This window comes from Periplaneta americana, chromosome 12 (assembly GCF_040183065.1).
Source record: "Periplaneta americana isolate PAMFEO1 chromosome 12, P.americana_PAMFEO1_priV1, whole genome shotgun sequence".
Classification (NCBI taxonomy): domain Eukaryota; kingdom Metazoa; phylum Arthropoda; class Insecta; order Blattodea; family Blattidae; genus Periplaneta; species Periplaneta americana.
In genome coordinates this window covers 37,181,156-37,197,964 of record NC_091128.1, presented here as the reverse complement: position 1 = coordinate 37,197,964, position 16,809 = coordinate 37,181,156, and the positions used below count along the sequence as shown (strand labels likewise).

Here is a 16,809-nt window from a genome sequence, read left to right as displayed (position 1 = left end):
TCCTTATATCAGTAAAATATTATAAAGGCACAGCACATCAGAAACACATGATTCGCATCCAAGAGAAATGTTCAGTTACTGAGCCAACAAGGAATTGACCTAAGAGACGTATATCATTTCAGTCACTATCACATACGAATCTGATGATAAAACTTCCAAGAAACTCTGTAACATCAGGAATCGCAAAATATACACGAAATACACTTGAAATTAAAATTATGACATGCTTGATGTAGTACTGTAGAGCAAACGATGCCTTCATATGCTAAATAGCATTAGAATTATTTCTGCATCAGAAGCTGTTAGAGATAGAGTAAAAATTGTTTTAAAACAGTTAAATAATATAGTTTCTCATATCTAGTGTACTGCGTTTGATATTGAAGTCATTATGAATATTCTGTATCCAAAGATGTTTCTATTTCAACTCCTGCACAGACTTCTATGTGCTGTTCATACATTTTCTCACGGGGACTTAAATAGGCACATGCATGGTTTTGTGGGTGGCAGAATATATGTATGTATTGATTGATAGGAAGCAGACAGACACAAAGACAGATAAAGGGACGGATGAATGGATGGACAGAGAAAGAGAGACATTTACAGAAAAAAAGAGAAACAGATATATAGATAAACTAATACAGACAGACTTATAGGTTGACGATATTGAGTCGTTGATTTGAACAACAATCATGTTCAAACTAATTACGAATTTCTATTCATCGTCATTATTTAAACCAACAATGTAGTGAAGGCTCACACACTTCACTCACCTCTCAGTTAACACTTCATTCTCTTCTGCTCTTACTTCCAGTTTGACCTCGTCCTCCTCTTTGTCTAACTCACATGCCTCGTCCTGTAAAAGATTATCTACAAAGGAGCCATAGGACAAAAAAAAATAGCTGGATCAATGGATGGCAGTTTAAATCCTGCAGAATTCATTTTATACCTTATTTAAACAATGTAAACAATTCAAGCATTGTTTGTGTAGAATTCTAATGAATTTAAAAAATACAAAACCATATTATGATATTTTGTAACAAATGTCCGAGTTTAACTGAGAAATATATATAAACAATGAAGTTGATTGGAAGAGTATATTACAATTGAATCAGTCGGAGCTAAAAGGAATTAAGTCAAAATATGAAATTTTGGGTTATGCAACAATTTGAACAACTGACGTCATGTGCATCGAACGGTGGAAGAAGGAACTAAGACTTTTAAATATTCTTTTGTCTTCTATAACATAAAAATATAATATTTGTGTTATTAGTGGAATATTTTTTGCTTCTGAAAAGTTGTCAAAAGTGACTTTAATTCCTCTTAGCTCCGACCGATTCAATTATACTCGACTCATATCCTGAGTTTGCCACAAGTGAGTAGACTGTTATGGTAAGATTCGTAATGAAAAATTTTTGGTAAGGTGATTGGGAAACATTTAAGATATTTCTGTATGTATAGCAAGCATTCAACTAAACTAAACAAGCGATAGTCAAACTCTAAACTAATTTAAAAAACCAGAGAAAATAATTCGCTTAGAGCAAACAACAATTGTAGAAATTATCATCTCGTGTGTATATTCAGGGACACTTTCCCATCTTCTATGATATTCAGTTACTTCACTTACGGCCTTTTTAACTTTTTACTTTTTCAGAGTCTCGTTAAATATTACTGTTCCCAATACAGCCTGTTGGTTTATTGGAGGAGTATGCACTCGACACAATTACAATTTTTTATTTATTTAATAATAACCAGACATTGGATTTTAGGGAAAATGCCTATTAATTTGTTGCTTTAGGAAAAAGAAAAAAAATAATGGTTAATATTTACATTTCATGCAAACCGAAAACTATAGTGTTTGACAGTGCCCTAAAGTTACTGTTAGAGCATAATTTGATAATATTCGGCTTAAAGTGCCCAAATCGATGTCAAACTTCGTTATTTCACTATTTACTCACATGCTCATAAATGTAACCAATATTAAAGATATTTTTTTTTTATGGATTAACACTACAAGGAAATGCACCAATGGAAGGTTATTGTTTCGTCAAATAGAATTTCAACAATGCTGTATAACGGTTAGTTTGTATGTCTATTAGATGTTCCTTATTTGTGTTGAGAAGTTTTAAGTGGCAGGAAAGATAAAAGTGCAACATCTATGCTGATCCGGCAATGGCTAACAGAATTTACACAATTCACTTTATATGGAAAAATAATATTCTGCGAGGTTTGTAGCAAACAGATGTGTAACAATATTTCAAACATGTTTTAATGGGTAGGCTTATTATAATATTTATACATCGACTGAGCTATGTTGAGGTTAAATTCTTCTAACGACAACTACACTTTAAGGTTTCAAATTTCGAAAGTTGCAGATTTACAGGTCATTGAAATTTTGATTGTTCGAACCAAGTAATCACGGTTTGTGATAGGAATACAGCAATACAACATTTAGGATTATAATTCAGTTAACTTCTACACTTTTTAGATTTCGCATAAAAGAAATTCATCTGAGGCAGGATGTGCAAGAAGCAGGACGTAAAGTGAAAGCTCAGCAGAAAAATCAAATGAAACAAACTCTACTGGCACAGTCTACTTCATCCAAACTCAGCAGGAATTTCTATGCAGACTTAACTATTCTACAATTTCTCACTAAGTACTAAAGATTACATAAAGCACTGTAATTTGCACACAGTCCTAACATTTTCGCGTATTTACAGAATGTCTGGCTATCTGCACTCCGGAAAGTGACAACTCGAAATCTGTTCATAGACAATCATAGCAAGGTGAGACTAAATAATAACATCACAGCACTCCAACGAATTGCTAATGGCTGAAAACCACACAGCACAAATCACTACAGACGCAGAGATTTAATTCTTTTAATGTGTTTTTGAACATGTCAACTAAGTGATTAATGACATTCATCTTTGAATTTTACCAAGCATTACTTGCTAGTGTTTTAATACTTAAGTTTTATACATCTGGGCCAGTTGTTCCATTTACTCAGTTTGTGTTTTAATCCATTACGAAGTGATAGTGTATAACCAACAGCTGTGTGGACATAATATCACATAAGTCCATTTAAATCGTACACAATGATTATGTCGCGTGTCACTCATGTTTCACTATTGTTAGCACATATTAAGTATGTACAAAGACTATTTTAACATCTGAAGATGGAACAAAATGATGCCGAAAACGTTCATGTTGTATAAATTGTAACATAATATTATATTAGTAGATAAGCATTTGACGGTCCCAGTTATTCAATACCTATTACACTTAATATGGCTGCAGTTTCAGCAGATTGGCATTATGAAGTATGAACAGGAAAAGAAATAAGCTTGATATGGTTTCAGTTGCAACAGGATGGCATCATAAAATACGAACAGGTAATTTGTTAAAATACTTATTCAACTATCCGGCAAAATCTCGTATCTGGAACTTGTCTGGTCCCATAGGTGCCAGTTAAGAAGGATCCTACTGTACTCTGAAATAAATCTAACAAATACACAGAAACATCAAACGTATATAAATACAACCCCCTTCTTTTCTGTCCTTCCGGTCTCATGTTATTCCTCCTCAGTCTCTCACTGGCTCCTTCTCTACGTCTCATATACCTTCCTTTCTTACTTACCATTTTGTCCATCATATCTTCCATCCTCCTACCTGTTCTTTTCATCTTTTCTCGCTACAACGTTTTTCTTTCTACCTAGCTTTTCTCTTATAATTTATTCCTTCTTCTATATTTTGTCCTCTCCTTTGCCTTTTCGCCTTCTTCTCCTACATATATTCTAATACTTTGCCTCTTGTTATTGTCTTCTTTTGTGTTCTCATATTCATCTCACTCTTTCCTCTCCGTTTCCGCCTTTGTTCTTCTCTTCCTCCCTCCAATTTCCTCTTCATCCATGTCCTCTGTCTTCCCAGCTTCGCTTCTCTTTCTTCCCTCCCTTCTGGACAGTTTTCTCTTTAAGCTATTCTCCGATTCTCTCTAGTCCTTATTTTGTTTATCATGAATGAATTTTCTCCTTCCTCATCACTTTTCCTGTCTTCTTTATCTCCTCTCTTTTGTATCTTGATCTTTCTTCATTTCTTCTACCTCCTCACTTTCATTTTAGTGGCGTTCTTTTTTTGTTCTCTTTTTTCTCTATCACTTTTCCTTCTCTCAAGCTTATTACTTACAAGTCTACCATTAATTCTGAATTAACGTTTTCTCTGTTAAAAACCCCGAGAAAAACTCCAACTGTTACCTGGTAGTAGACAAAGCAGATGCTGCAGACGTTTACTCGAGGTACTCCCATTTCCCATCAGCTACGAACAGCGCATTTATATTTAAGATAATTTTTTGAAGACAGATTCGCATTCAACAGTGCACTTGGAGATAATGCTTTTTAGTTCCAAGTTACATTAATGCGCAAATTTGATTTTCAAAATTAGCGCTTTTGTTTCATTTATTGACTCACGCATTATAATTAGTTAAGGTTTTTCTGAACCTATATATTTTACAATACTAATGTATTACTAAAGTTATTTTTAATAGTGATAATTATTGTGTGGAACAGCGACATAACCAGAAATTTAAAATGGAGAGGACAAATTCTGGGAACATAACTTGGAAAATATGCCTATATTACGCGCAACAACACTAATTATTGTCTGTTGTTGTTTAGTCAACTGTCCCAAGACAGGTTTGAACCTCACAAGTAATATCAATAAGGCATCACTCATGAGACAACTAAGTCAGCAGATAATGAGGTAGGGTGACCAGTTCCTTTCCCTCTCCATTGCATACATCGCTGACTTGTAAAATATTTCACTAATCAGACTTGAGATATATACAAACAATAATTGTTTAATAATGTGAAATTTAAAATCAATTTACACTCACCAAAATTTGTCATAAAGCAAAATCTGTTTTCCGTCATTGCAGAGTGAATGAACAAATGCCAACCCTGAATAAAACTAGTTATTGTACTGGGATCAGTAGCTTCATTTATTTATTTTAAAATCATTGGTCAATTTAAGACAACTAGTCAGCAGAAATAAGAATGATCTGTTATTCTAAATATTGGCCATTGTCAGTAGAAACAGTCGAACAATATTTATCTTTCAGTATCGCATTCACAACACCAATTGTAGATTAGTCCTTAAAATATTTTCTGAAAAAATGAGGGGTTGGTGCTTCAGCTCGGTGACCCCCTCCTGACTATATGATCTCTTCATTCACTTTCATCAAGGCTGCATTTGCCCAGTTTCCTTAGATCTGGGAATAGTTAAACCGTCTTTCTTTTCTGAATCACAAAATTCAATTACATTATAATTGTACTATATTCCTCTCTTTTCCACGAAACACACGTATTGTTTTACTGTGCGGCGCTTATCATTCAGATATACTCTTTTGTGTACCGCATAGAAAGGAAATATACATGCACACATGCATTGTGCTCTGTGAGTAATAAGACTGACGCCAAGTGCTTAGTTTGGCATTTCTCCATTACAGTCCGACGCTTGGTCGCACAGTACATACTTCATAGACTAACATTTAAACACCAGGATAAGATACTTAAGAAGTAGGCTACATAAAGATTATAATAATAAAGTTAATAGCAATAATACTAGTAATAACCGCGATAACCTATGCCACAAAAATTGAGATGAAGTTGAGACTGGTGATGGATTATCATCACTATTAAATATGGTCCTTCACTTGTAACAGTGTGAGGTTGCTACTACAGAGAGGAGCAGCATGGTAAAGAAGCTCTGAAGTACCGTAGTCTCTGTTAATTGTGACATTCATGCATGTTTACCAACATCTGGTCCTAATGAATTAACATCAATCATGTGAACCTCAACTGTCAAAGGAATTTAAAACGAAAAGTTACAAGGAACCTAATTACTGTATTTCCTACGACCAGGCACAAACTACAAGTTTACTCCATACTACCCAATTTAATTAAGACTACTGGGCTGTAAATTAAATTAGAAGTGGATCTGGTAAAAATTATCAGCAGTGATTAAAAAGTTTAAAATGGATATGAATTAGCAAACATTCAGCATCACAGTCTCTACCATAAAAATTGCATGGAGAAAATTCACGAAGGACTACAGGATGAAGAAATGGTCAACATGAGAGCAACAATTGCACATGAATGAGCAGCCACATCAGCAGTGAGAACTATCAACCAACACACTTTGTAAACTGCACTCACCTCAAATTCACTTTTTACGATGGCAAAGTCAATTGGCACAGAAGTTTCCTCAGATGTGATCACTGATTTCAGACCATAACTTTGATCCATATATTCCGATTTTATTTCAGTCTTGCGCAGATCTAATACATTTCCTTCCTACAACATAAAAATCAATGTAATAATACGCAATATATCACATGTAGTCATTCATGACTATTATCAAATCCTGATGTCAAGGAATGCATTTAACACACTCCAAAGTCAATAGTGAAATAATTTGTATGAAAAGCCTCGTCTATATTGATTTTATAGATCCCAATCCTGTACGCTGCTTTATTGAAGACATGATTAATTCTTCCTCCTCAAGTAACAGTGTGAGCATGCTGGATGCAGAAGGATGGAAAAGGAATATGAAGTAGTCTTTGTGATTTATGACTTTAGTGTGTAGTTACAAAGCATAGGTGACAAGAAATATACATCAAATATATGTAGTTTGCCTAATAAATTTATTATATATACGAATCAAATTATTAGTGAATGGAAACAATTGCCTCATGGATATATACAACTCAATAGACATTTACAACTAGATCCATTACTTTTTGCAGACGATTTAGCTCTGGTGGCATCCTCAGAAGATGAATTACTACGTTCAATTTTTTATTTTAACAAAATTGAAATTAAATATATGAAAATCAATAAAGAAAAAACAAAAGCAAAATATGTTTAGATTAAAAAATATTAGAAAGGTTAAATTATTTTACATATCTCGGATATACATTATCTTTTTTCGATGAAGTAGACTTTTACAGAAAATTTCTAAATACACCAAAACAATGGAAATAATTAACATTATAAAATCTTCCCTAGTACAAAGGCAGACTCGAATTCGCCTTTACAAGACCTTGGCGAGATCTGTACTTTGTTACGGCAGTGAGGCATGGGCATTGAGGAAGAAAGACGAAAGCAGAATAAAGGCTAATGAAATGAAATATATGAGATATACAACGGGATATACGAAATGGGATCACAAACGCAATGAAGATGTAATGGAAGAATTACAACTAGAAACTGTAATTAATCACGTAAAACAATATCGGAACAACTGGATAAATCATCTGCATCGCATGCATAGAGATAGAAGCCCAAAAGTCATGCTCCACTATCGTCCAAATGGGAACAGATCTCTCGGTCGTCCAAAGAAGCACTGGATTGATAATTCAACTGTGAGATCGTAACATGCCCTTTGGCCTAATACTTGAAGGGAAGAAGAAGAAGAAGAAGAAGAAGAAGAAGAAGAAGAAGAAGAAGAAGAAGAAGAAGAAGAAGAAGAAGAAGAAGAAGAATTTAAAGTAGCACAATTAAGTGTATTTCCTAAACCAGATGCAAAACATCAGTTCTGCCACCTATCACAGGAGTAACTGACAGTGACCCCATTCCATACTGGACTGTCAATTAAATTAAAAGCAGACATGGTAAAAATTATCAGTGGGGATGAAATCATCAAAATGCATATGATTTAGTGAACGTTCAGCATTGCAGTTTCTGTGACAAAATTGGAGTGGAAAGGATTCACGAAAGATAAAGGATGAAGAAATGTACATCATGAGAGCAAAACTCGTGTCCCCTGGTCACCTGAATCTAGCAGTCGTACATTAGAGAGGGAGAACTACTGACTCACTTCATAAACTGCACTCACCTCAACTTCACTTTTCACGACGGAAAAGTCAACTGGCATAGAAGTTTCATCGAATGTCATCTCGGTTTTTACATCACAGCTGTGGTCCATACATTCTGTCTTTATTCCAGTCACCTGCAGATCTAATACATTTCGTTCCTGCAACACACAAAACATAATAATTATGAAATATATCATATGTAGATGTTCACTAAAAGCCAAATACTATTTTGATGTCCCTCCACTCCATTATATCAATGAACGCAAGTCAGTAGTGAAACAGCTTGTACAAAAGGTCTCGTAACATAACATGTAAAAAATAGCTCTATAATATGATATTGTTTTGTTAAAGTACATGCTTACTACATTTTTATATTCCCACATACAAATATATTTCATTTCTGAAAGTCTGTTAAATTATGCTAGGAAATATGAAACAACTTTTAAAATGAGTTCTTGTATTAGGCCTAAATGTTTCTTCTCAGGGTAATCAGTGACAGAAAATAGCAGGGCTGTTCTCTTAAATGTTGATTTGAAGAGCAATTATCTACGACCACTGACATCTCTTATTATATTACTACAGGAGACAAGTTCGAATGGAGGTTATTTAATCTGTAACTCAAAGCTATAACCACGGTAAGAAATAAATGAGTGCCATTTCTTAAGCAGCGACATCTCCGTGCTAATGAAACTAGTATCCAGCCGTCATAAATAATCTATTCTACCAGTTTAAGTACTGAATTTGTCAGGAGCAATAGCTGATGAGTCTTCATTGAGGTACAAATTTTGTCACGAAACTTTAACCGTTGTATGATACCGCATTCTGATGAGTTTGAGCAACTACAACAGGTGGCAAAATGTGGTTCCGCGGACCAGCTATAGTGGCAAGAGACAACATCACGATAGCCATAAAATGCCCCTATACTGTTGGACGTTAGTGCATCATCACTGAGGTATGCGCACGTGAGGCCAGAAGTCGGCTGATTGGCCTGATCCCTGTGCGGGCTGTCACGCCCAAAGTCATTCTAGGATGCTTTTTCGCCACACAAGCTATATTGCTATAAACGAAGTGTTTAGAAAATAAATTGTAAGTAATAATCATTATCACTATAGGATACCTCGGATAAAGGTTTCTCTTCCACTATAGACCTATCTGTGTTATTACTTCTTTCTATTGCCAGAAGGTCGATCTCACGTTCCATCTTGATCACCTCCACCATGACTGAAAAATAAAATAATAAGAAACTTAAATTGACAAGGAATAGGCTATGTCAGCCATTTGGATATAGGCCTACTCACTAACATGTGTAATAATAATTTAAAATTTCCCTAGTAGACACAACACAAATAAGCACAGACGAGCATGTTGATTCTAAAGCTGTTACTGTATTTACCGTACAAACAAAGCCGGAGAATTGAAGACAAGTTGTCAGAGAGATTAATCGCTGACATATATCATATTAGCAATTCACGATAATGTAAAATAACAGTAAGCATAGCATAAATGTTTCGGTATTTTCCTAGTACCCGGTACTCGTTACATAGACCACTCTTACACTAAACCTGGAGTAATTTAAGCTTATTAATAAAATAAATGATTCTACTTACTGTTTTTCATATGCTCACCTGTATGTAATTTCTATTTTATACATATTTCATTGTTATTGCCCATCCAAAGATCATTAAGAACGATGAATATTACTTAATATCTCCTATCTTTCTTCAAATAGTGTTTATATGCCATGTTAAATTTCATTTGTTTTCATAAGTTAACAATGATGCACATTGGGAGCAACATATAAGAAATTATTTTCCTACACAATCCTATATTCACGTTGTTTTGAAATGATTAATCGAAGATGGTTTGCTTACTATTTATTACACGCACATTTGTTTGTAATTTCTATTCCATACTTTTTTTTTCTATCCCACGATCATTAAGAATGGTGAATATTACTCATGCTTGTTTCCTGTATTTCTTAAAATAATGTTATGTGGCATGTTAGTTTTTATTTGTCGTTATTTACGTAAAAATGATGCGCCAAAAATAATAATAATTTCGTACACACTCTATATCCTATATATTCACAATATTATAATATACCGTGTCGAAAGCACTTGATCCTCGTAAAAAAAATACGCTTATGAATATTAAGTAACTATTAAATCAGTACAAAGTACCATAATCCCAATTTGGCGCTGCCCCTGTACGGAAGCGCGTCCTAATTTGCTTTTCAGTGATTTATTCAACTCAAATGTGATGGACCGGTTAATTATTATAAATTAATTGCATGAAGGTTTGGGGGCTAAGTCCCCAACAGCGGTTTTAGGGGCGGAGCCCCCTAAAACAAGAAAGAACACGTTATAAAATGTAACTCGTACCTTCAACCCAAAGGTGGTGGACCGGTTAATTACCATAAATTAATTGCACGATGGTTTGGGGGCCAAGTCTCTAAAGCAAGAAAGAACACATCATAAAATATAAGTCGGGGTGTCGGGCACTGAAAAGTGCCTTCTGGAAAGCATGGTGATGCGCATTTGACAAACGCAGTGTACGTACTTGCTAATAATCCCATTTTATTTGTCGTTATTTACGTAAAAATGATGCGCCAAAAAATAATAATTTCGTACTCACCCCATTTCCTACATTCACATTTCTTTTTCAGTGATTTATTAAATAATGTACCGGTATTTAAAAGACTAAATTTAGAAACATGTTACATAAATCACCCTTGTGCCAAAAAAAATGCTCCCTGGACCAAATTGTCGTATTTTGCAGTGGTCGTCAGTATTCGCTGAAATGGGTAATAATATAATATAATTATGTTGTATGTAGCAAGATCGATTATTCAATTGATAAGATATTTTATGAGGTTGTCACGACTGAGATATCTATTGTCATTTGCTTTTATTTGTCAGAAGGCCTTGACTGACGGGTATATAAGGACTGGCGCTGTTAGTGGTGGAGGTCGGGGTTTGGGATGGCTCACAAGCAACAAGTTATATTAAATATGTTAAACATAAAAACGACCTATGTAACGAGTACCGGGTACTAGGAAATTACCAATGTTTCAAATGTAAGTACGTGTTTCAGTTGTGTAATTTTAATATACGAGTGGGAAGAATGAAATAAATTTCTCCATGAGCAGACGTAAACCACATAGGAAAGATGGGCCGAAATGCAGGTGGAAAATGCCTGGACCCTGTTCACTCCAACATCTTATTATGGGCCAAACTCCGTCTGTGAAGAATATATTATGTAACTTACGCTTATGTAGAATACAATTTGGTGAATGTTACTTATGTCCCGTCCACTATAGGAGACATAGGCCAGTTTTACACTAATTCTAAACATCTTGACGGGATAATAAAAACCTAAACTAACCTAACCTAACCGCGTCGGTGTCTATTCCTAAATCGGCGGAAGTCGCTCAACGCTCCTTTAACCAATATTCGTTCAGTGGGCGGTGGATACTCTACATTTACCTACAATTTAACCTATATGGTAGAATATAATGGATTTACATACCTGCTCCAGCTCTGCAGCTTTTGCCACATCCAAAGTAATAATGGGTATAATATTGCTATTTTATTTTATTGCATGTTCAGGCAATCACTTTCACAGTCTTCTTGATGCACGAGTTTTTCCAACGGTCTACACAACAAGCACAGAGGCTTCTCATTGGTGCAGAACGGTTTATCATTACAGGGTTGCCATATGTACGACTATAGACGTATGCATACGACTATTTTGACTAAATGTACGAGGTACGACCGCACTCTATGTCGTACGCAATTTAATTTTGTACGACTATTTCACTGATGAGAAAAAATTAGGAAGTTATAATATTTGTTCATAATTAAAATAAAATTGATGGTTACCGGTAATTCGTCCCTTTTAGACAAGTTTTCTTCATGTAGTATGTTCCTGACCAATAAGAAAGAAACATGCTTTTAAGGGGGGGGGGACGAAGTGCTTTGAAAATAGATCTGGTAACTATGCTTGCCATGCAAATCATAATTTGTCATCTTGAGCCCTAGGTCTCACGTATAAGGCGCGGTTATGTCAAAGTAAGGCCCGTAACACACTTGCAGAGTTTTCGCCAGCGAGAAATGTGTTGCGAGAAAATTAAAAAATTGATAACATGGATTCAAATGGACGTCCACACACTGGAAGAGATTCTGGCTCCAGGCAAAAACCTCGCGCGAGTTTCTCGCTGGAATCGGTAGCTCAGCGAATTTTCTTGACACATTTATCAAAGATGTTTGACATTTATACTCTTTATGACGATTGAATGTAGAAAAAGATATCACAGGCGATGAATTGTATTGTTTTTATTTGAAAATGAGGAAAGATGGCGGATAATAGCAGTCAGAAACTTATCGAACTTGTACTACATCACCCGTTTGCCTATTTATATGATACACGGGATGAAAACTATAAAAACACGAAACTTAAAGAAGAAATCTGGAGACAAATATCAGATTATCTGAAAATAAATAGAGCTATATTTTATTTTGGGCATGCCTTATTTTGATGAGATTTAATAGTAATGATCAGGGAAAGGATTTATATGTAAATACATATTTACTTATAAAGCTAATATAATTTATATTTTGCATTATCTTTATGTTTCACAATGTGTAGGGTTGAAAAATCCTACTTTTATTTTCCATATTTTTCCATATTTTAGAGTTTAGTACATATTTTCGTTAATTTCCATATATTTTCCATATTTCATATAAAACAGTCCATATTATATTAGGTTTAACAATAAAACAAAACAAAATTCCATTAACTTTTAAAAATACATTTCAACAATAGAGATTTAAACACATGTTCAGTAATCCCTTTAACATCAGAGTTATTTGAAAATTAGCAGTCCTATCAACAATGGGAAAGTAAGTTACAAAACTGTATTAATTTAATTTAAAATTTTTAACAGACTTCAGTTGTGCAGCTCAACAGTTAAATGCCAGTCAGAGTACACATAGGTTCAGTTTTGTAAATCATACTATAAAGACGGTAAATATGCCAAAAGTACGTCATTCAGTCAATTTAAAATCAAAACTAACAAGTTACATTTCAGAATTTAAAGAAGATGGTTTATCAACTGACAATAAAATATTATTTTGTAATTTGTGTCAGTGTGCAGTATCATCTACACAAAAGTTCCTGGTGCAACAACACATTACAACTAGTAAACATCAGGCCAACAAACAACTAAATTCCAAGCAGAGACAATTGTTTTTAACACAACCAACAACATCGAATGTAAGATCTGAGTTTAACATCGACCTGTGCCGTTCTCTCATCTCTGCTGATATTCCTCTCTACAAACTAAAGAATAAGGTCTTCAGGGAATTCCTTGAAAAATATACTCAACATACAATCCCGGATGAGTCAACACTTAGGAAGACGTATGCTCCATCCATCTACGATGAGACAATACAGAAGATAAGAGATGAAATTAAAGATAGTTCAATTTGGGTTTCCATTGATGAGACTCCCGACAAAGAAGGTAGACTTGTTGGTAATGTAGTTATCGGTTTGTTAAGTGAACAATATTCTGAACGAATTCTTTTACATTGTGATGTTCTAGAAAAGTGCAATAACAAAACTATAGTTAAACTGTTCAACGAAGCTATGGGTATCCTGTGGCCAAAGGGTATTATGTACGATAATGTGTTATTCTTTATTAGCGATGCTGCCCCTTATATGGTCAAAGCTGGACAAGCATTATCTGTTGTATATCCTAAATTGACTCATTTTACTTGTGTGGCGCATGCATTTCATCGTGTGGCAGAAGTGGTCAGAGACAATTTCCCTAAAGTAGATTTGTTGATTTCATCAGTGAAAAAAGTATTTCTCAAAGCTCCCAGTAGAGTTAACGTGTTGAAAGAAATGTACCCTGAAATTCCATTGCCACCAAAGCCAATTTTAACTAGATGGGGTACATGGCTAGAAGCAGTTGAATATTATGCCGAACATATAGACTCTATTAACAATGTTCTCCTTGCATTGGACTCTGAAGATGCAGTCTCGATTGATACTGCGAAAACAGTTACCTGTGACATAAGTGTGAAGAATGACTTAGCTCACATTCAGCATACATTTTCATGCATCATAAAAACGCTCAAAAGTCTCCAAAATAGGCACCTTTCACTATCTGAAAGTTTTGAAATTATAAATAGTACTGTGGAACAACTGAATCGTGGTAGAGGTAAAGTTGCAGATGCAGTAAGAGCTAAGGTGGACACTGTACTTTCAAAAAACCCTGGATATGAAGAACTACAAAAGGTTGTTGCTGTGATGAGTGGTGAATCAACAGTGAAGATTAACTTGGACTTATCCCCAGCAGACATTGTGAAATTGAATTATGTACCAGTTACTTCTTGTGACGTCGAACGCTCTTTTAGTCAGTATAAATCTATCCTCAGAGACAATAGAAGAAGATTCACTTTTCAGCACTTGAAAGAAATGTTTGTAACCTATTGTTATGGTAACAGACAATAAAAATTGTGTTTTGTTGAAACTACATTGGAAGATAAGGTACGTCCATTATATTTTTTGTTTAGTTTGATTAAAATGTACCAATATTTAACGTACATAGTCATTTTTTTATAATTTTAAGTCCATATTTAATTCCATATTTTGGTAAAAATCCATATTTAATTCCATATTTTGGTAAAAATAACTACATATATATTTACATATTTCATATATTTTTAGTCCATATAAATCCGTTCCCTGGTAATGATTAAACATTTGAAATAATGTATCTATACAGTTTACATAATCAGAACATAGCAAAGAATCCTATCATGAACGGCAAACAACTAAGGTCCATTCAACCTGAAATAACGCCTAAACGTATCATCATTCAAATCGAAACCAGTGTCAAAAACTCGCCCTTATTTTCGTAAGATACAATGTGATTTTCAGATATTTCTGGCTTTAATTTTAGGCCTACTTCTTCTTTTCATTAACAAAATATGTTCATGTAACTCCATTTCCTCATCATCTGAATACTCATTCAACATAGCGTTCGTATGTAATTTGTAAAGTACGACAATATACTTACAGGTTATATATTTAAGTACCTAAACAATATACGTAAATACATAACCTATAACATTCCTCCCAACGAGTCATTACTATATTCAGAAAAATGCTTTCTGCATGAAGGCAGTGCATAGATGATCATAGCGAGGTGTGATCTGTGATAGCGAGAACTCTCCAAGTGTGTGGAGGAAGGCTCTTCGCCTCTTTCTCGCAACACATTCTCGCTGGCGAAAACTCTGCAAGTGTGTTACGGGCCTAACACACGTTTAATTTTTTTTTTATGAACTTCCTTGTTCATTCGACAAAGGAAGTCTGTCATCAATGAAATAATACTGCAGTAGCATTAAGAAGTCTAAACGCGCCGACATTATGGAGGTGTCGGGTTTGAGTCGACTGTAGACGAATTAATTTGATATAATTTTCAGCATCTATCTGCCGCCGCGCCGGCCAAAGATCAAATTTCTGGCGACTTTAAATATGACAAAGTCGTTTCTAACCAAGTGCCATCGTGCACGCTTTACTGAAGTTAACCAGCATTTGCTCTTAATGGGTTGAGGGGAAATCCGGAAATAATCTCAACCAGCTAACTCGTCTCATCCAGCATTTGCACTCCGGCCCGCTCGTTTCACAGTCAGACATGCTAACCATTACTACACAGCGGTGGACTAGTAGGGCTAATATATTAGGAAGCTGAAAAATGTACAATTTTATGCTGAAGTACGACAATTTTCATAAGTTAGAACGACGGTTTCGGTTGCTTTATCTGGCAACCCTGTATCATTATAACGTTGTCAGTTCCTTCTGCATTATTTTAGATACCAGACCTGTTTGTTTTGTCGCACATTTTAGAGCATTGGACAACTTTTAAATCTTTAATTTATTATAGAATTTAATATGGCGGATCTTCGATATCTCCAATATTAAGAGATTCTGTTTTCATCATTGTAGACTGAACAACTGAAATATTAGAAGATTCGACTTCCTTACCTACCATAGGTGTGTATATGAGTGTGGAACATTTTCATTATGTATCGGGAATACTCATTGATCTGCCGCTCTTATGCAAGCAAGTCATGCTCATGTTATGTTCAAATCTAGGCCTAATAAGTAGGCTAATGAACTCGTCTGTTTCGCATACGTAATTAACTATAATACGGCATTGTGTTACATTTGAAGCCACCCGCTTTTCATATATGACCAGGGTGCTAATTAAGATTTCTGATGAGTGGGAGGGATAGGGTGACCAGATTCACATCGATAAAATAGAGGACACAGAGCTTCAAAAAGGAGGACATTGTTTGAAAAAAAGAGGACAGAAAGTATTATGTACGAGATATAGGCATATTTATTTATTTTTACTTTGTTATTTAACGACGCTGTATCAACTATTGGGTTATTTAGCATAGATGAGATTGGTGATAGCGAGATGAGGCTCAGGATTCGTTATAGATTACGTCACATTTGGCTTACTGTTGGAAAAAACCTCGGAAAAGATCCAACCAGGTAATCAATCCAAGCGGGGATCGAACCCGCGTCTTAGCGATTGAGCTACGCCAGTGGCTATTTAGATTTAGACTTAGGCCTACATTGTACTTTAAATTACGTGAATATCTATTTTATTACAAAATATTTACAGTACAGATTTAGGATTATATCATACTTAAAAGTATGTTAATATCTATGTTACTACAAAATAATTATAAAACTTAATAAAATTGATTTTACAGTTAACTACATATGAAAGTTAAATTAAATAAAACAAAGAGGGCGCGCTTCCGAACAGGGGCAGCGGCATTTCCCCTAAGGTTAGAGCTCAGTTTAGGTGTGTGTGTCATATAAACATGCGTCCTATTTTAAATATTTTCTAGCCCCTA

The 16,809-nt window shown here is 34.8% G+C and overlaps 1 protein-coding gene across 5 annotated transcripts in view; it reads right to left on the bottom strand.

Annotated features, from left to right (window-relative positions):
• LOC138710300 (gastrula zinc finger protein XlCGF57.1-like) overlaps window positions 1-12,421 on the bottom strand; it is a 52,734-nt gene extending 40,313 nt beyond the window's left edge. Inside the window, exons 1-5 of one of the 5 annotated variants that reach the window (XM_069841086.1) lie at window positions 11,399-11,800; window positions 8,988-9,091; window positions 7,873-8,028; window positions 6,210-6,347; window positions 771-853 (exon numbers count right to left, since the gene is read on the bottom strand). In XM_069841086.1, the coding sequence (XP_069697187.1) occupies window positions 771-853; window positions 6,210-6,347; window positions 7,873-8,028; window positions 8,988-9,089 (479 nt within the window). In that variant the 5' untranslated portion in view covers window positions 9,090-9,091; window positions 11,399-11,800. Of the gene's footprint in view, window positions 1-770; window positions 854-6,209; window positions 6,348-7,872; window positions 8,029-8,987; window positions 9,092-11,398 lie in introns of all 5 variants that reach the window. The other 4 variants (XM_069841087.1, XM_069841092.1, XM_069841091.1 and 1 more) reach the window with 4 other exon arrangements.
• Window positions 12,422-16,809: the final 4,388 nt, after the last annotated feature.